A 20,127-nucleotide genomic window follows, 5' to 3' on the forward strand; every position below is an offset into this window, starting at 1 on the left:
ATGATATGACAAGTATCATACATAAGAAAAGATAAAAAAAAAAAGATGGAATAATTTATCAAAGTTTCAAGACTAAATTAATAGAAATGTGCATATTACAATAAAGTTTATATATACATGTTGAGATGCATTACAAAGGAAGAGGTGAAGTATTTAAATCTTTGCAAAGTTGAGTCCTTTTCAGATGTTTTTTCTTAATCAATTCAACTCAGAAATCGTAATATTAATGGGTAAGGAAACGATTATTAGTCACAGCTCTATATATTAATTATCCCCGAGATATCATAGCCTAGTATACATAAAGGTACTGCACTGTAGTATCAACACTGAACAAAATTTCAAAGGAGGATGAAAAGCATCAGCCACTATTTAGTGCTGAATATTGCAATATGCATGCAGAATGCAAAGTTTGCTCCAAAGTTACTCAAACAAATAACTCCAATAAGTTTGCACTTGCATAGGTGTCAAACATGGTTTTCATTTTTAAATTTGAAAAAAAAGTAAGATTTTATTTTGAAAGTCATCACCGGAAGTACCGTGTATATATCCCGGCTGTCTTGACGCCGTTTACACGGTGGGTGTCCCGGTGACAGGCACACGCACAGCCTGGAGATCCGGGAGCGGAGCGGCGGAATTGGAGCGGCCGACAGCAGTGCACGCCCATCGGCTTCCAGGTGCAGGAGACAGACCGTGGAGAAGGACGGAGGAGACAGACTTATCAACTAACATCTAAGGTAAGTTAACATTCACACAGTTGTCAGTAACGGCTGAGGGTTTGTTTTAATGGCATCAGTTTGTAACGTTAGTTGAGCTAACGTTACCGTATGGTGGGGCAGTGTAGGCAAATTAGGTAAACGTTACGTTAACTGTTAGTGCAGGGTCATCGTACATCTCACCAAACTTTTATATCTGTGTTTGGAGCATATCAGGCTGGTCTGCGTGGGAATAACTACACTGAGTCTGAAGTGTCAACAAGTGTCATGACCCCATGTGTCCTCATGCAAACATCAGCCTGGTTTTGCTAAGTGCGCACCCCAGTTCCATTCTTTGACTACTTCAGACTGGACGTCAACATCTGCCGTAAAGTCATATTTTGTATGATGACGCAGTTGCTTTTACGCAAGACACCCAGTTTTCCTCTGTCTCAGTTAAAGCACAGTGCGTTACAAACCTCCACACAGCAGTTTGAACGTCTTTTCCCACTCGTGTATGCGCATGCGTTGATATTAGTGTTTTGCTGAGTGTGTACAGCAGCAGCAGCACGCAGGCCAGTCCCGCTTTATGGTCTTGGAAGTGGTAATGCTGAGCTGGTCTCCAGAGTGATCTCAGCAATCAGGGAGGAGTACAGGACTCAGCTCAGCCTCTCTGAAAGAGGAGGGTGTGTGGAGGATGTGTGGATGAATGGATGGTTCAGTCTCCTTGTGATGCAGAAAGATGGAGGAAGGAGAGAGTGTTGGGTGGGAGGGGGGAGATACGGATGGATGATGACAGGAGGGATGCATAGATGGATGAAAATGAAAGAGAGTTAAGGAAGATAAATGGCCGTGCGAGGGTGTTAGTGTGTGTTTAAACGGGAGCGTGAGCAGGTCGATGGATGGTCAGATGGATGATGGATGAAATATACAGGGAGGGGAGGGGAATCTATTGCCCTCCTCGCCCACCGCTCAGCATCCACTGATGCTATAAGTTTTGCAGTGTGAGTGTGTGTGACAAATGGACAGAGAGCGAACAGTGTGGGTGACTGATAAAGGGAGAAACAGTGGAGGGAGCACGCCCTGGTTGTGATTCATAGCACAGAGATGAGAGCTAGGAGGGATGAGGGGTGGGGAGGAAGATAGACCATTTTTAAAACAGCACTTCCATTTACCAGCATCAACATCTGCTCAGCTATTAGTGCGAATGACTTTCAGGCATGTGAGTGTGAATTCTCAAATAGCTGAGATTCCTCACCCTGACATTCGAACACACAAGTACTGTCTGACCACATCACTGTCCCAGACATCCCCCAGTCTTTAAGTAAGCCAGTATCAGCCAGGGAGGTGGGCGCTGAGGCCGATCATACTCATTACTCAAGTTAAATGCTAACTCCAGGATGTTTTATTAGCTGCATGATCTTACCAGCAAAGGGGATTTATCAGCTAAACACATAGTTGACATACTTGTCGCATGTTGCAAATAGTAACCCTGGACTTTTCCAGATCTAATACTAATCCCATTTCTGCTTCACTTTTTCAGTTGTCATCACTTAAACAATTTAAATAAAATAAACATTTGCCTCACTAATGAGATTCATACATTTGTTAATAGTTTGACATGGATGTGATTTCCCACATTGCATTTAGTTCTTAATAAACACTTTATGTAACAACACTGTATTCATTTCATTAGAGCTGCAACAATTAGTCGATTGAAAGAAATGAATCGCCAACTATATCGATTATTAATTATTTCAGTCCATAGACTGTTAAAATAATGGACATAGTTACCGTGATGTCACCCATTGGTTTGTGGATTCTCCTTTTGAATCCTCGAGTTTGGCATTTCGGCCGTTCCCATCATGTGTTTTTGGAGCCAGAAGTGACTGTATTTGGGCGAGAGGCAGGTGCTGTTGCATTGTGGTTATGCGTAACTTTAATTATGCATTAATTATGCGTAACTTTAAGCCTTAATGAAATGTAAAAGGCAGCGTTATAAACGAATCTATGGGTACTGACAGGCTTCTGGAGCCAGCCTCAAGTGGCCATTACAGGAACTGCAGGTTTTGGCACTTAACATGTTGGCTTCATTTTTAGCCCCAGTTGTTGCAGCTTGTTTCAGTCCTTTTTTTAAGCAAAAATGTCAAACATTTGCTCATTCCAGCTTCTTAAATATGAAGATTTGCTGATTTCCTTTGTCATTTATAATAGAAAATGAAGAGTCTTTGGGTTTTGGACTGTTGGTTGGACAAAAGAAGCAATTTAAAGACTCCACTTTGGCCTCTGAGAAATTGTGATGACTATTTTTCACTTTTTTGACATTTTATAGATTAAACGATTTATCATGAAAATAATCAGCAATAAAGATAATTGTTAGTTGCAGTAGTACATTACATAGACTTCCTTGCTAAAAATCTCTGTTGGATCAAATCATTGCTGGAATGAATAAATGCATTGGAAACTGTCATGACAGCGTGCGGATCTTTTGTCTGATTTCTCCATCATAGCCATCTTTTGTTGGGCCTTTCAACTCTTGATTGGATTCATATTTTCTATTAGGGATGCAACAAAAGATTTTTTTCATCAATTTATCTGCAGATTATTGTCTTGATCATTTGATTGATCACTTTGTCTATGAAATATCAGAAATTTTGTGAAAAATTCCCATCACAATATCCAAAAGCCTGAGTTCATGTCATCAAAGTGCCTGCTTTCTCTGACTGTTGTCCAGCATCCAAAGATATTTAATTGACAATCTCATGAGGCAAAAGAAAAGAGGCATATCCTCACAACTTAGAAACTGGTGGCTGTTGCCAGAGGTATTATGTTTTCCTGTTGTTTGTCCATCCCATTCTTGTGAATGGTATTTCTGAAGAATGCCTGGAGTGAGTTTCTTGAAATTTGGCACAAACATCCCAGTGGACTCAACGATGAACTAATAAGAGTTTGGTTGTCAGAAGTCAAGGTCCATGGGACCTCAGAACATATTTTTGGCCATAACTCAATAATTCATACACTAATTATGGCAAACTGTCGCACAAATGTCTAATAGGAAAAATGATGAAGTGATGACATTTTATCTCCCAAAGGTCAAATTCACTGTGACATCACAATATTCTGCAGAAACACTTACCATTATTTTACGTCAGGTCAGAAGGGGAGACATTTGGTCTGATACTTAATTGGTGGCACTAATCTTGGGTGCAGCATCCATATTTGAAGCATTATCAACGGTCATTGCTACATATGAGTGTGAACAGACATGGATGTAAACTGTAACTGTAACTGTAACCTAACTGGTGTGCAGAGCCATACAACCGCATGGTGGTCATTCTAGTTTCTGAAAGAGTTTCACAGTCTGACAGATCATCCCTCTCCTCTTGTCCTCCTTCATTTGATAGATGGCACTAGCCAGAGATCCAGGGGCGGGCCCGGAGCAGAGGGATGCAGCTGACCAAAACTTTGACTACATGTTTAAGCTGCTGATCATCGGCAACAGCAGCGTGGGAAAGACATCCTTCCTATTCCGGTTTGCCGATGACTCCTTCACTTCAGCCTTTGTTAGCACAGTGGGCATCGACTTCAAAGTGAAGACCATCTACAGGAACGACAAGAGGGTCAAACTTCAGATCTGGGTAAGTTGGAAAAATACACATTGATCTTTGAAATATGCTAAAAAGAAGATTCATGTACAGTTTTCATGCTGGTGTGAGATGTGATATGGGGAAATATAACACAAACAAGTATGTTTTAAAGATGTATTGAATTTACACTCTGTGTTCCGAATGCCTTTAATATAAAGGTGAAAAATTAGGTGTAAAGCTTTTTCACATTTGTACTTTTTATAGATATTTTATTTCCATGGACTAAGAGCTGGAAAGAGAAAACTAAAAGAGATGGCATATTGCAGCAGAAAGAAAAGAAAGATAGCCATAAACAAAAGTTATTTGTAACACTGTCAAATGACATTATTATTCTGAAACTTAAGTGATGTACAGTAACGCTCCCACGTGCCAAAAGTGAGAATAATGTTAGATGTAAAGGTTTTATGAAAGCACCTACACTTTAAAGGTTTGTTTCCACTCTTGAAGAGCTCTAAAGTGATACTTTATAGACAAAGCTATGTGGCACTCTCAGTTAATTGTAGTTTAAAGCATGGCAGATTATTTTGGCATGAAAAAGAATCTCAAAGCAAAGCTAATTAAAAAATCCTTCACTTTCTTTCACCTTCCTGCTTTCAAACTGTTTACCGTCGTCACGTGCACATAGTCTGGTTTCTCCTCTGCAGCAGGAAGAAAGGGTGGAAGTCTGGCAGATAAGGCCAGTACAAACTGATAGATGTTTACTCAGTGCAGAGGCAGAGAAGTAAAAGCTGGCAGACTGTGTTACAGTTCGACTAGATTTAACTCTAATTAATCTGGCACATAAAAAGTTTAGAGTGCTGTGTGTAAAAACCTAATGTCTGTCGTCTTTCTTTACCACTTTGATTGTGATATTTTTTTATGTGACGCTACTTACGGCAGTTGCTTTGTTTTTAAAACTGACAACAGAAATAGTGGACTGCCTGGGAAAGTTATAATTAGTCACCTTGTATGGCATTTGGTTTATATACTCCTAAGATAATTTACATTTCTGCACCTTTAGCAGTCAGCCCGCGGCTAGTTCTAGAGTACGAAAGTCATATATTTGCAAACATACACTTTAGGAGTGATGTGGGTCACTGACAGTGGGTGACAAAACTAATATTTTTGCATCAAATATGTTGCTATTTGCAAATCCTGACTGTCGATATGACTTAATTTATGTCGCTGCAGACTTTTACTGGAATTGTAATATTTGCAGAATTGAAACAACACACATGTAGAAACCATGATGTATGAAAAATGTCCATTTAAACCCAGATTTATTTAATTGTTTCCAAGTGGGTTGGTACAGAATGGTACCTTTTCCATTCATTATAAGGGATTTTTTTTTCATTTATATAATGGTCTTTAACAAAACTAATTTACCACAAATATAATTCAACACCAAATGAATGAAAATGTGCAAAAGAAATGTAATTACTTTGCAGATTTTACAGATGTTGTCATGTAAAAGTGTTAAGGAAGGAACAACATCCTTCATTGGTCAAATGGCCCAAATTGACCCAATCAGGATTTCACTCAACTGTAATGAATCATAGAATTATTATCTCACAATGGTGCCCAAGTATTGTGGAAGTAAATGAGACAGTAGGCTATCAAACTCCAAAACCCAACACACTGATTATTATTCAGTTCTATGAGGATAAAGAAAAGAACCAAATGTCTCTGCATTTTCTGCCTTTTGACAAAAACAAGACTGCAAAGAGCAGAAATTTCCCTAATTACGTTAGTTAATAGGATTAAGAGTGTAGTTAGCTGGCAGCAGAGGCGTCAGTTTAGAAAGAGCCGTGACACTCACATCATTAAGGTCTATAGAGCTCCTAATAATTTCCAGGAGAATGCTCAGAAAGCGTTTTCATTCCCCACAGCAGATAAAAAATGACACTGTACAGAGCAAACAGCCTCGACAGACACTATATCAGCAAAATTGAGTATAAAACGCTGCAGTCTCTTTAATGTCAGAGCTGTAATTTACTTGAGGTAATTAACGGCAGTTACCTGGGGTTGAGAGGTTCTAAAATACAGCCTCAAAGTAATGCAGAGTGAATAGTGCTTTTGAAAGCGTTGTTGCACAACACAGACTGTTTATCCTCACCCTGTTCCCTAGTTTGCCCTCTTACACGCTGCTGCCTGTCACGGATGTGGCGTAAACTAATTTCTCACACTCCGGAGTTAATGACAGTTGATGTTTAACATCGTCCCCAGACGGCAGGGTTCATGAAAGATGCATGGGTTTGAGCTGCCGGAGCTGAATGTGCTTACTGCGCAGACTGACACCCAGGACAGATCTATTACTGAATGTTAGTGGAAGGCGAGGACTCACCCGCAGTACTCCTGTTAGATGAAAGTAATACATCTTTTTTTTTTTTCTTTTAGCTTAATGTATTCAGCAGAGAGGGCCCTCTCTGCTCTGCTTAACAATGATACAGTTGCATACTTTTACACGGGGAAGGTGCCAAGTAAAATGTTATTGGCTGGTGAGCAACTTGAATGGGTTTGAATGGGTTTCATGGGGCCATTAAAACAAGCTCAACTCATTTTGTAAAACTCTGCAGCAGTGTTGGGCATAAAGGGCTTTAAGATGGTGGTAACATCTCATGCTGTGACTCCCACAGTATGGTCTCTGTGACATATAGGCTACTGTAAAAACCTCCATCTTCAGAGTGCATGGGTTTAATATTGTACATGACAGCTGCTGGCCGTTCATTTGAACATTTAACATTTAATCCTATAAGATTAAAGAGTTAAAGTCTTATTTCTAGTTTTAACATATCAGCATTAGAGTTATCATTTGTTTTGCTGCAACCAAACAAGAGCATAAAGAAGACAAATGACCTCTTTAGAACTCATATTTGTTCCTAAAGGCACAGGAAAGACGCAGAGAGCAGATCCTGGTGTATTTACAGGGTGTGGCAACATCAACACATGACGGGAGAGATTAGCTTCTGTTCCAAGAGAGTTAATGATTCACAAAGTTAACTATGTGTTTCCCTCCCCCGGGGTTCTCTTTGTATTTTCATTTAAGGAATGGGTTTAGTTTTTAAGGATTATTCTCTGTGTGTTGGAATATTGTCTGCCAGTCACCCAGCCTTCAACATCAGCCACCCCCTCACTCCCCCTTTGAGACTGAAGACCCAGAATCTCACAGTTGTGTTTTGTGTTTACAGGACACCGCAGGGCAGGAGCGCTACCGGACCATCACCACAGCTTACTACAGAGGAGCCATGGGCTTCCTGTTGATGTATGATATCACAAGCCAGGAGTCATTCTGTGCTGTTCAGGACTGGTGGGTAGACCTTCAGATGTAATGTCCTACCATTTCACCAAGGTGTATATCTGTGTGTGTGTGTGTGTGTGTGTGTGTGTTATCCAACAGGTGAAGGCATGTGTGAAGCTACAGTGTGTGTGTGTTGTCCTGTGGCATTTGATTGTGTGGAGTTTTTTATGACCTAGAGGCGCTCTGCCCTTTTGCTATGTGTTTGATACACAAAACAAAACTTGAGGGGAATTTGTTGCATTGCTGCAGTAGCAGGATACAGCAAAGAAAAGCAGCATATCATCATAGACACAGAAAGAAAGTTTTTCATATACACAACTGACAATTTAACTCCAGTCACTGTGAAATATTTACTCAAGTATAAAAAGCTATGGATAGCTGCATGGAAACCCTGCAAAATAACAGCAGTAGTAGCATTAGTAATTCTTGGGGTTAAACTGCAGCAAATGAAAACATGTATAAACATGATTTTGCTGTAACTCACAGCTCTATTTTTATCCCTATGCACAGACATTACTTCATTTTTAAAACAGTGGTAGAAGAGGCATTCATATCTTTTACTGAAGTAACATTAGAAATACCACTCTGAAAATACTCTGATGCAAGTATAAGCCCTGCAATCAAAATGACCCAAGTACAAACGTTTTATCAGCAAAACATACTTAAGTATCATAAGGTAAAGTACTCATTAGAATGTTTTTTTATTCGATAATAGGCCCCTGGGCACAGATATGCAAAGGGGCCTCACCACCTCCCCTACATAGGAGGTAGACACACAAACTTTGTAGTCATTTTGCATCTTTTTGTGGCTTTGTGTCTCTTTGTATGTGTTGATTTGGCATGTGACATCTTGCAAATGAAGGTCATGAAGGGCCCTGACACTCTCGGCCCCCAGGCCTGTGCCCGGTAGGCCCATTCAGTAATCCACCCATGATTATATACGTCTTATTATTGGAATATTATTACTAATGCATTAACTAGTAATCAGCATTTTAATGTCACAGCTGGCTGAGGTGGAGTTATAAGTTGATGCGTTTTGTATCTAAATATATGTACAATGTAACTAGTAACTTTACCTTTCAGATAAATGTAGTGGACTAACAAGTGCAATACTTCCCTCTGAAATGTTGTGGAGAAAAATGTAGCATAAAATTGAAATACTCAAGTAAAGTGCAAGACCTTTAAAACCATACTTAACCAGCAGTAGTTGAGTAAATGTGCTTTCCACCGCTGTCTTTAAACAAACCTCAGTTATTAACAACGAACACTTTAAATGTCAGAAATACATACACCAATAAATTTCCTCAGTGTTGCCTCAGTGTTGGAGGTCATACAGTTTCATAGTTGTGAGAATGTTGTGTTGGTGTTTCCCAGGGCAACCCAGATCAAGACGTACTCATGGGGCAACGCTCAAGTTGTGCTGGTAGGCAATAAGCTGGATTTGGAAGAGGACAGGCAGGTCCCCACTGAAGATGCCCAAAGACTGGCTACAGAGCTCGGTTAGCTCACACACCCAATTACACACACACACACACACACTTTTATTGCATGCTCAGCAAGAAACCACAAGACAAACATTAATTAATAATCACTCACAGTCCTGTCTCTCTCCACTCTCTCCAGGCTTCCAGTTCTTTGAGGCCAGTGCCAAAGACAACGTCAACGTGAAGCAGGTTTTTGACAAACTGGTGGATGCCATCTGCGAGAAGATGAACGAGAGCGTCAACGGTGATGCCAGTCCATCGTCAGCCAATCACAAGGAGGCAGGCCTGAACGAGACACCCCGCAGCAGCCCGGGAGGCTGTGCGTGCTGATAGTTGGCAGTGGAAATTCATAGAAAGCGGGTTTCATGGTCACACATGCACACACACACAGATTATCTGAATTGTCAAACACCTATCATTGTGAATGTACTTATTCATGTTACTTCAACACTATCATGGATGCCTTGCTCTCCTTTTTTTCATTTTATCTTTTCTCAACTTGGTGACAAGTCCAGCTTCATCGTGATTCAAATGTGACTGTTACACTGAGATGCCAAAGAGATACATTGAGCAGCTGTGCCTTTTGTCCGACACCTCTGCACAGTGGGTGAACAGCACCTGTTGCAGGTGAGGATGTGAATGAAAGGCAAAAGCCAAAATTCAGCACGGCATGGGGATCACTGTGATTTACTTTTGTCATGCTGCCCCCTTGTGGGTGTTGCATGAAAATACATCACTGTGACTCATTACCGCACACTGTGTATCCTGTGAACTTCTGATCCTGCTGAGGAAGAAGGCTCACTAACTGTTATGTACAAAGTCAAACATACCTGAAGGTTGAAGTCAAACATACCTGAAAGGTGCTGTGTCATTCCAAGTCTATGTGCCCAGTCCAGACTTGTTATTACTGAGGGATGTTCTCATTTGCTTTAATTTATATTTTTCTGTTTTTATTTTCTGTTTGTACCTTCAATGGTTAATGCTAGTTATTTCCTTTGCCAGGTTAATGTGTCTCTAAAAGTTGAGATTAAAAGATGTGGATCTATACATTATGTCTGATGGCTTTCATTTGAAGTAATTACATGTTGTTTTTCTGTATTAAACACTTAGAAATAATAGGAGAAGTTTGTTAGTTCTCTTCAAGTTTTCAGGCAGTGTTGACATTAGTAATTAGTCATTATACAAGGAAATCAATCGTCATACATTTCATCCCCAAAGTGTTTTTCCATTCATTAGAAAATGAAACATTCATCAAGTTTGTGTTCATTTCCAACATTAAATTATTTAATTCCTCTTTTTGAAATGGTGTTATGAGTTATGTGTCAAATTTAAGAAATCATTAATGAAGTTCAATATGATAAGCATGAATTGATCATAAAGTTTCTGGTCATAAAGTTTCTGCTCTATTTTGGAGAGGGACTTTGGTCAGCAGGAAATGTCGCTTATGCGAAAGCAAAGTCGGTGACGTGTGGGGCATGAACTCTCTTTCCCTTGTGTGTGTGTGTGTGTGCGCGTTAGCGTGAGAGTGTGAGTGAAACCTGCGAGAAGATAAAGGGGCCTGTGAAAGCGTTGTTGAGCAAACACTCCTGACTGATCAGACCTCAGCGGACAGACGGACAGAACAGCACAGGTATGTGCTCCATGCTTTTTCATATTTTTAGTTAAAATATTTTCCAACTGTATGATCAACAACGAGAAATGTTTATTTTGAATATAAAACCACCTAAAAACACATTTTCATGAATTAACATATGATGTGATCTGGTGTGTTTTTGCCTTAGAGAACTTTTCATTTACCTGCCATAAAGATAATGAAACAAAAGGGTGATAAAGGGTGATGTATGGTGATGTACTATGATAATTGATGTTCTCATATTTCTCTCGTAATCAAAGGTTTACCTCCCATAGCAAGGTACTTTGTTACCTGATGTCTATTGCTCAGTTATGTCTAAGTAGTTTTAATTTGGTTAAAGTTATTTTCATATTTGAGTAGGTTTACTTGTAATAATTAAACTTTACTATAATGACCATAAGACTGAATAAGCCAAGTCTCAACCAACTGAGTCCTCTTAAACACTATATATAAAACCAAAGAACTCTACACAGCAGAGGAAACTAGCTACTTCAGCTGTTACATTTCTAGTAACAGAGCTGATGTAGGAAACTTAAAATGTTCTCAGACTTTTTAGGTTGTGTTAAAAATTATTTGTCCCGTTTTGCGGCCTCAGGGCTTCCATAAAATGTATCCAAATAAACAACATGTGATTGTGCTGGTGCTGGTCAAGCATTTTATTGCCTCTTATAAACAAGGTAACAGGTGCCAAGTTTCCTACTAAATATTACAGTCAAAGCTGCAATAAGGAAGAGATGCTAAATGAACGGTAACTATAAAAGTGAGGTAATTTCCCTGATACAGAGAAGAGACGGAAACAAAGTTGTGCAAGATTAGGGATAAGGGTGTTTGTGTGTTTTATGGCTCTTCTGGGCTGCTTTCTGTGGGACTACCAATAAACTGATAAGATACCTCAACTTTACCATTAATGACAAACACATCCAAGGATAAGTGATTAATTGGAGCCCTATTATGACCTACTTACATGGCACCTTTAAAACATGTAGAACATGAATTTTATGGCATACTGCATTTCAAGTTGTGAAGACATTTAAGAGTGAAGAAAAAGACCATTGTAGTCTTAACTGATGTAGATATGGGCCACAATTTGATGGTAAAATTGATGGAAAGTGCAGCGAAACTATAAAACTTCTTGCACAGTTTTACAGTGAAGAGTACAAAAGTTCAGAGCTGTGAGGAAGTGAATTTTCTCTCTCTGTACCAGATGGCGACGTCTGTAAAGAGGAAACCCACAAATGTGCCATGTGACTCAAATGTGTGCTTTGTAGTCCTTAACATAACTTGCAGGCAAGGCAAAATGAAGTGTGGATATAAACAAGCACTTTATCTCACACATTAACTGAAACTGTGGATGACATCAGCATGAAAATCTTGCCACATTTAGAGGTGATTGAGACCCCTTCTGTTTTCCTGCCAGTTACTGTGGTTAATGTTTAACCAAAGCAAATGCCATCTGACCCATGTTGGTGCTCACTTGTGTTGTAATCCATCCTCATAACATTGATTTTCCTACATGTAAGGTAAAATGCAAAGTTGGGCTTAACTAAAATCCCCTAAGAGATAATGAGGAAGTATTACAAATTATATGAACATTTAGTTATCAGCTCAACTAACAAGCTGTTTTGTTCTCCTTTTTTTAACAGTGTGAAAAGAAGAAAAAAAAGCCAAGATGTGTTGCTCCAGCTTTCTCAAAATTATGATGTTTATCTTCAATGGCGGCATCTTTGTAAGTTGGAAAAAATAAAACTACTTATTTTTCTGCTTTTGCTGTCCGGCTCTATTCACGTTGGCCTGGTCACATAAATAATAATGTATGACAGGGTGCAAGCTATTCCTGTTGGCTTTGTATAAAATGCTTCTTTGCAGCTAAACCAGCTGTGCACTTCCTTTATTCAGGGCTGTCTGAAGGTAAATCCAGCACCTTAAGAGTTAACTAACAGCTCACTAAGTAGAGTCTCTACTGGTTGTCTAGCAACCAACAAAACTTCAGGAAGTCATCACACCCAGACAAGAAATAGCCCAGCACATAACCAAGCCCTCAGAAACAGCGGCATGCGTTGAAGACAATTTTACACAGTGGCTGAATGTAGAATTACAATATCCGGGCTGCCCACATGATGCAATGGCGCCAGGCACCCAGGAGGTGCACACTGGGCTTTGAAGCCAATTTTTGTAGTTGCCAAACAGTGGCACTGCAATTTCCAGGGTCCATCACCTGATGCCATTGGGCCCAAAAAGAGTTAATCCCATAGATTTACATTAGGAAAGAGACATCTTTTTTTTAAGCGTCACAACCCCCACGAAATGATTCATTCCACTATCAAAATTTTATCCATTCAGTCCAATGACATTTGGTAAATCTAAAAGAGCCACAAAATTTAATTATTTTATCGCCACTGAAGTTAGCAGAGCCCTTAACCAGAAGTCAGCTGCTTGGCTGGCAAAGGTTAACTGCTCGGCCGCCCTTGGCTGCACTCAGCCAATCTCAGCAGACATAAGTCTCTAGTACGCCTGCTCTATGGGCCCAATGATGCAGTAGGAGCACTGATCATCTGGGTAATTTCATACTGCGGACATAGAGCAATTTTGGCTACATGCACCACTGAGCAAGTATAACAGAAATTGACAGAGCCCTGCTGCCAACGCTGTATCCAGGACTTTTAATACATCCATGAATAGGAGCCAAAAAGACTTTTTCCCCATAAATTTTTGAGGGTCACAACTCTCGCAAAAACATTCGTCTCACTATCGGGACCATTAGATCCAATAACATTTCAAAGTAATGATTAAATCAAGCTAGCGGAGCGCTTAACTGAAAATTGTCCCACTGAGCAACTTGAATGAACGGGGGCCTGCCTCCAACGTTGTATCCAGGTCTCTTCATAAATCCATGTAGGCTACAGAGCCCACTATAAAACCACCACTTTGTTCCTTTTGATAGAGCAAGGCTAGCTGTTTGCCCTGCCTCCAGTCTTTATGCTAAGCTAACAGCAGCTAACTGTAGGTTCATATTTGCATACAAACATGAGGGTGGTATCAATCTTCTCATCTCATATTTGGCAAGTGAATAAACACAAGCTGAAAAATGTTTAAGTATTGTTTCAAAAGAACATGGCTGAACTCCTGACTATGGTACTGTTATGGTACAACTTAACGTTTTTTAGGTTTCTTTGCTATTGCTTTTGCCTGATTATAAAGAATTGCAACTCCTTTTAGCGTGTCGCTCCTGTCTGTGCTGTATCTTTTCAGTATTTCATCATAAGATTATTTCTTCATGCTTTAATGCCACATCCTTGCATTCTCGCTCTGATTTCCCCTGTTTCTCTGCCCTTTCCTCACCCATCATGCAGGTGGCAGGTGCAGCCGTCCTGGGAGTGGGAGTGTGGGTGAAAGTGGACAGTGGTTCTCTGCTGGGTTTACTGGATAATGTGGAGGGCGCTCCATCTGGGTTGTCCCAGCTGGTCTACGTCAGCTACTTGCTCATGGCAGTGGGTGGCGTGCTGTTAGTCATTGGCTTCCTGGGCTGCTGCGGAGCCGTCAAGGAGAGCCGGTGTATGCTGCTGACGGTGAGCCATGTTTGCCATGGGACTGAGGGAATTCATTAAAAAGAAAAGTAGAAAAGTTTGTAGAAAGAAGTTATAGACAACATATCTTTTCATTTTGAAGATGGAAAACATTCTCTTTGAGACCTTTTTACTTAAAACATAATGGACCCCAATTAAATTAAATTAAATAATCTGATTTAAGATTTAATTAAATTCTCACTCGTGGTAGTTTGAGGTCTGCTCAAAGCGATATAAACCTCATTTTGAAATAAAGGGCAGAGAACTACCTGTATATCTGAGACTTTTTGGATATTAAATGTGAATTCTCGTAACTGTAAATGTTGAAATGTTTGATCTTTATTTCACCAGAGAAATCTCGAAGAATGCCTTCACATTCAGTCCTAGTATGAATGTGCTGGCTCTGAGAGGAAGCCGTTAAATATTTTAGCATGTAGCTTTAGGTTTGTTGCCTTTCAGCTATCTTAATATCTGCTTAAATGCTCTGGGTTTTATGGATACACAATGCTGCTACCAGACAAATGTTTTACAGTAAGAGTTTTACAGTATCATTTATCATTTCCTCCCCAATTAGTTCTTCAGCATTGTGCTGATTATCTTCATCATCGAGGTTGCAGGAGCTGTGGTGCTGCTCGTCTTCCAGGATTTGGTAAGTGACTCTCACAGGATCTTCTCAGCAATAATTTCCAGTGCAGAGATCAAAATATTGTTTAAAAACCCTTAGGAATGTTCATAAAAACTGATTGAGTGCAATGACTTTCAACTTGTCCTTCTCAGGCTGATCAGCTTCTTGAAGGTCTGGAGGATGAAGTTATAATAAGCATTAGAAAAGACTATGGACGTAAGGAAAGTCTAACCTCTCTCTGGAATGGCACCATGGATCAGGTACCGTATTTCTAAAGTCTCAAGATATTCATTTGATGCAACTTTTGAGACAAAAGCAATGGCTCTGGGATTAACACTTTGTGGTTTCATTCTAGTTTAAATGCTGTGGATTCAAGAACTACACAGACTTTAATGGCTCCCCGTTTTACCTGGATCATGGAGGAGATGTTTATCCACCCACATGTTGCAATGCAACCATCACTGTGGGAGTGTGCAATAGAAACGAAGCAAGTCTTTCGGTACGAGACTACGTTTACTTTTGGTTTAACGTGTTAGCAACAAAACCAGTGGGATGAAGTGCAACAGTCGTTCCTTCTCTCTGCTAAAACATGATGTTTCTCTTCAGGAGGTTGATGGTTGCTTTAGCAAGCTGCTGCAACTGATAGAGGACAACGCTGTGATCGTTGCAGGTGTGGCGCTTGGAATTGCTGCTCTTGAGGTATGAATATCAAACAGCCATTTTCTAAGCCACCAGTTTGAAAGAATGCTGTGTACTTTACAGATGCTTCACAGAGTGGTATTTGAATGATATATATATATTAAATTTGTCATTACCGGCCTCAAAAACTTACTTTGTTACTACTTTGTTGTTAACAAATTGTGCACATCACAATTGTGCAACAAATCACAATTGTGCAAGTTGTAGTTACAAACCTATACAGGTGTGTACAGTAGCTGAGATCAAACTGAAGGCCAAGTTTGATGGTGGTTGTGGTCTGAGCAAGGTGGCTAGAAGTAGAGGGTTTGGAAGTAGGGAAGGGATCATGCACGCTTTACGCCCCTGGACTACATTTGTTTTAAGTCACAAATTGCTGTTGTTTGACTTCGTTACCCATAATGACATATACTATAATGATATTTGTTAACAAACTTGTCTGTAGACACATTATGACCTTCAGATTGTCTTAAATAGCTATTTGTATAGTAATAGTTTATTAAATGACAATGTTTGCAGCTCCTCTTGGCTTCTTTTAGCTGTATAGGGAGTTTTAGCTCATTGTTTAGGTGCCACAACCTTGCTGTTTTGGTCCACTCTCATAGTGTTGTTTTCAGACGCAGCAGGCTCTAAAAAATGACTGAACACTACCTGCTCAGCACCAAACAGCAGACAGACACAGTTAGTGATTAGTGAGACAGATATTTCCCTCAGGAGTTGATAAACAGATTTAAATTGAAAGTGAATATTGGACTTTACAGTACATTCATCAGTTGGCCAGAAACACAACTCCAAGTGACTGATGTTGTTGTGTAACAGCTGGATGGGTAAATTTTAAGTTCACAAGTTCACAATATCAACTGAAAAGGTGATTATACATGTATAAATGTTGAGTACACATGTTGATTCCATTACCACCAAGAGGCCAAGCAATCATTGTTATTGCAAGTTTAACTATTGCAGGACTTAGTTAAGGCTATAGCCTAAGACAGTATAGTATATCCTTCAGAACTTCTCAGCTTGTACAGTTCATATAGCCTGTATCTCAGATCTTTACACCGTGTTTAGATCATTATTGATGAACTCTTGTCTTTACAGATTGCTGCCATGGTGGTTTCACTGGTTCTCTACAATCAGATTGGCAGCAAGGCATGATGATTCCTGTTTGGCATGAGACGACAACATTATGTTTGTAATTGTTGGAGAAATTTTATTTGTAAGCAGTTTTCTATGTTTAAAGTTTTGTTTTGATTTAAACTTGACAGTTTGTTAGACAGACACACTTTTAATGCTCTACATGTGTCGAGCATTAAAATCAAAGATGGAGATGTGGTCAGTAGATCTAATATATGTTCTTATTTTCAAAACTATATGTACACATTTATACTGTGATTTATTTATGTTTAAGAATGGCTGACACTGTATGTACTGATACATATAGCTAGTAAAATGTGATGATGTACATGGAAGAGAGGTTCTGCATGTAGGTTGCGTCAGTTGTTTTTGTCCTTCACATTCACTGCAAGCTGTAATATAATGAATTTATTTTTGTATGTTTGATTATGTTGAAATAATAAATATCACAATCTTGCCTTCTTCTTTGATTTACACATGGATTCTGGTCTTCTTTGGCATATTTATGTCATAATATATATTTGCATGGTTGTCAGTAAAACTATGTGAGAGGATAATTGTTAATTTATCACTTATATAATATGGATTTTTAACTAAACAAAGCATGGACAAACAACTGAAGCACCATGAGAATCTTACATGCACTGAGGAATTTTCTGCCAGTGTTTTTATGGGTTTATCTGATCCCACACAAGAAAAGCAATTCTCTTATCATTATTATTGAAGATAAGCATACAACAATCACAAGCTATCACGCCACTAGAAAATGTATATCAACAATAAGGATAAAAGTGCTTTCACTCTCTATCTTCAATCATGATAGTATTATATTAACCCATACCACAAGTGGCAAGAAACAGAGAGAAGACTGGCGAGTATTTCAGACAGCTACAAACTTTAAACAAACTGCTAAACTCTTTAAAGCAGCTTAAATCAATGTTTTTATATTAACAATGGATCACACGACTTATTGTATATGAAAAGGGTAACTGGTAATGATGAACTCACACATAATTATCTCTCGGCTGCAGTTCCCATGTGTGTTTCAGCTTTTTTTTTCGGGTTTCAGGCCACAGGAGGCAGTTTATTTGGAGAGAAGACACTAAAAACCCACTGTACACTGCTCTGCACCAACCAACAGGCACACAAAGCTAGCAACTAGCTCGTGAACATAGTGGAGCATTTAGCAGCTGAAGTGACAAAAAGGAGGTTGAGTTTAGGGCCTGCATTATTCAGGTGAGCGGAAACACTACTGAATGCTAATGTGCTGCGTCCGCTATAAGCAACTGTGTGACAGCCATGGATGTATAACGAGAACTAGATATGGCGTTAGAGGCCGGGCCATGTTCATTTAAGATCCTCAGTTGCAATAAAATTGCCCAGATTTTCTGCATGGCTCATACAGCAAGTGCATTAGAGGCTTTACCAGCCGAGCAGCTAACTTCCTGTTTAGCCCTCTGCTAACTTGAATGGGCATAAAATGATGTAACTGTAAGGCTTTCAAAAGGTTATCAAACCAAACAGATCAAATTCTGATAGTGAAACAAGTCATTTTGCTGGGATGTGATCTCAAAAAAACGCATCCACTGATTAATGGACATATCTTTCCCAGTGTAAGTCTATGGAAAAAAGGTGTGGGGTTTTTTTTTGCCCAATGACATCACGTGACAGACCTGCAAGTTGTAGTGACATGATTTGGCCACTATGTCAAATTGGCTTCAAAGTCTGGCACTTCCTTGGGGAACATGATTGCTTTATCAACTTTATAAGGTGGCACTATGTCATTGTTGTGTTTACAGCTTGCTTGTGCTGCCCCCATGTGGCCAAAAAAGCTTCTTAAGGCAGGTTATATGAGGAAATGATGGGGCATTTAAAGGTGACACTGGTCAAGAATGATGGCCTGTTTCACAGATTAAAGAACTAAAGACAATTTATCTTCAATTGCTGAGAAAGAAAAAAGAGGCAAAAATGTAATAGCACTTAGAAATATTTTTGTGGTTTTCAGTGCCTCACAGTGTCCATTAGTTTTTCATATATCTTTCCAAACACAGACAGACTCTTTTTTAAACTCATTTTATTTCCATTAAATTCCTCAACAGCCTGTGTGTTGACATACAGTAAATAATATCAGTAAGCAGCTATTAAACTACATGGGGGAATGAGAAGGTGAGTGTGTTCCATATGGTCTCGCCTTCTGGTCCGAGCTGCTTTAATTTGCTCTATGCAGTGTAAGTAAATGACATTCCAACGGGTCAATTGCCGCTAATACATTACAGGACAGTTTACATCAGACAGGTTCCATTACAGTGTGTGTGTCAGCATGTGGGCAGGTGGGAGGGTTTCCTGTGTAAAAGATACAGAGTGGAGAGAGAGCAAAAGGTAGAAAGAGAGATATGAAGAGAGGGAAAGTGCCTACAGATGTTACAGGTGTGACTAAAGCTTGTACAAAAAAACTTAATGATTTAGATTAAGTTGTTGTCTGCAGCATTAGCCAGTCCCTGTATGACAGAGCTGTTAGTTACTTTAGCAGTGGATTCCACTCCTGTGTTTTAAATGTTGCTGGTAGAGTTACTTTGTGACTGACATTTGAATCACGGATTGTGCATAAGACACTGTATCATGCAACCTGCTGATATAATGCTGCAGCAATGTGCTCCCTGATGATGCCACATTTGTAAAAAGCCCAAAACCTCTATGAATGTAGAGATCTCAGGTTAAGGCTATGGCTGGTGGATTGTTTGAGCTCAGGTGCTCTACACTGCAGCGGACTATGCCAGTTAGGTGTCCACACTAAGTTCGGTATTGATATAGTGCTCTTGGGGGAGTTGGGGACCACCAGGTGTCTAAGGAGGGGTGCACTGGCTCAGGTCGGGGATGGAGCAGGCCAAAGTCCCCATGCTGCTCAGTAGTGGGATCACACCTGTGAATAGAGGCTGTAGTGCACCCTGAGTAACACAGCGGGACCCAGTCTTTTTACACTCCTTCTACTGTTAATCAAACAGCTGTGACAACACACACTCAACAACAGTGTCTTTATATGTTACAGCAGCCTCATCACTACATCTTCATTTTCTTAAACCAGCTCTGTTTGTTTGTCCTATCACCTCCACCTGGAGGAGAGGAGCAGTGATCATCAATCACACCAGTCAATGCAGCACCACACATAGGCTACAGTAAGATAACAGGTTTCTCTTTCAATCATTCAGTGAACTCGACAGAGACAGAGAAATTCCTCCAAGAATAATAATAAGACAGAACGTCGGGGCTGCGAACATTTAACACTGTCTGTTTTTTTTCTGTCTTGTTGTAAGTGTGTGTGTGTGTGTGTGTGTGTGTGTGTGTGTGTAATAGCAGCACTTTAATTGCTTTGTTATTT

General features: G+C 39.7%; 2 protein-coding genes across 2 annotated transcripts; both read left to right on the top strand.

Moving 5' to 3' along the window:
• Window positions 1-570: 570 nt before the first annotated feature.
• rab3da (RAB3D, member RAS oncogene family, a) lies at window positions 571-10,147 on the top strand. The gene is made up of 5 exons (XM_049571092.1): window positions 571-734; window positions 4,097-4,330; window positions 7,507-7,625; window positions 8,991-9,115; window positions 9,240-10,147. Exons 2-5 carry the CDS (start codon window positions 4,097-4,099, stop codon window positions 9,428-9,430), a joined length of 669 nt encoding a protein of 222 aa, XP_049427049.1. The 5' UTR covers window positions 571-734; the 3' UTR covers window positions 9,431-10,147.
• On the top strand, window positions 9,589-17,225 carry LOC125885510 (tetraspanin-1-like). Its single transcript, XM_049571087.1, has 9 exons — window positions 9,589-9,727; window positions 10,619-10,730; window positions 12,377-12,459; window positions 14,084-14,299; window positions 14,871-14,945; window positions 15,074-15,181; window positions 15,277-15,420; window positions 15,528-15,620; window positions 16,716-17,225. Exons 3-9 carry the CDS (start codon window positions 12,403-12,405, stop codon window positions 16,770-16,772), a joined length of 750 nt encoding a protein of 249 aa, XP_049427044.1. The 5' UTR covers window positions 9,589-9,727; window positions 10,619-10,730; window positions 12,377-12,402; the 3' UTR covers window positions 16,773-17,225.
• The last annotated feature ends 2,902 nt before the right edge of the window (window positions 17,226-20,127 follow it).

This window comes from Epinephelus fuscoguttatus, linkage group LG3 (assembly GCF_011397635.1).
Source record: "Epinephelus fuscoguttatus linkage group LG3, E.fuscoguttatus.final_Chr_v1".
Lineage (NCBI taxonomy): Eukaryota > Metazoa > Chordata > Actinopteri > Perciformes > Serranidae > Epinephelus > Epinephelus fuscoguttatus.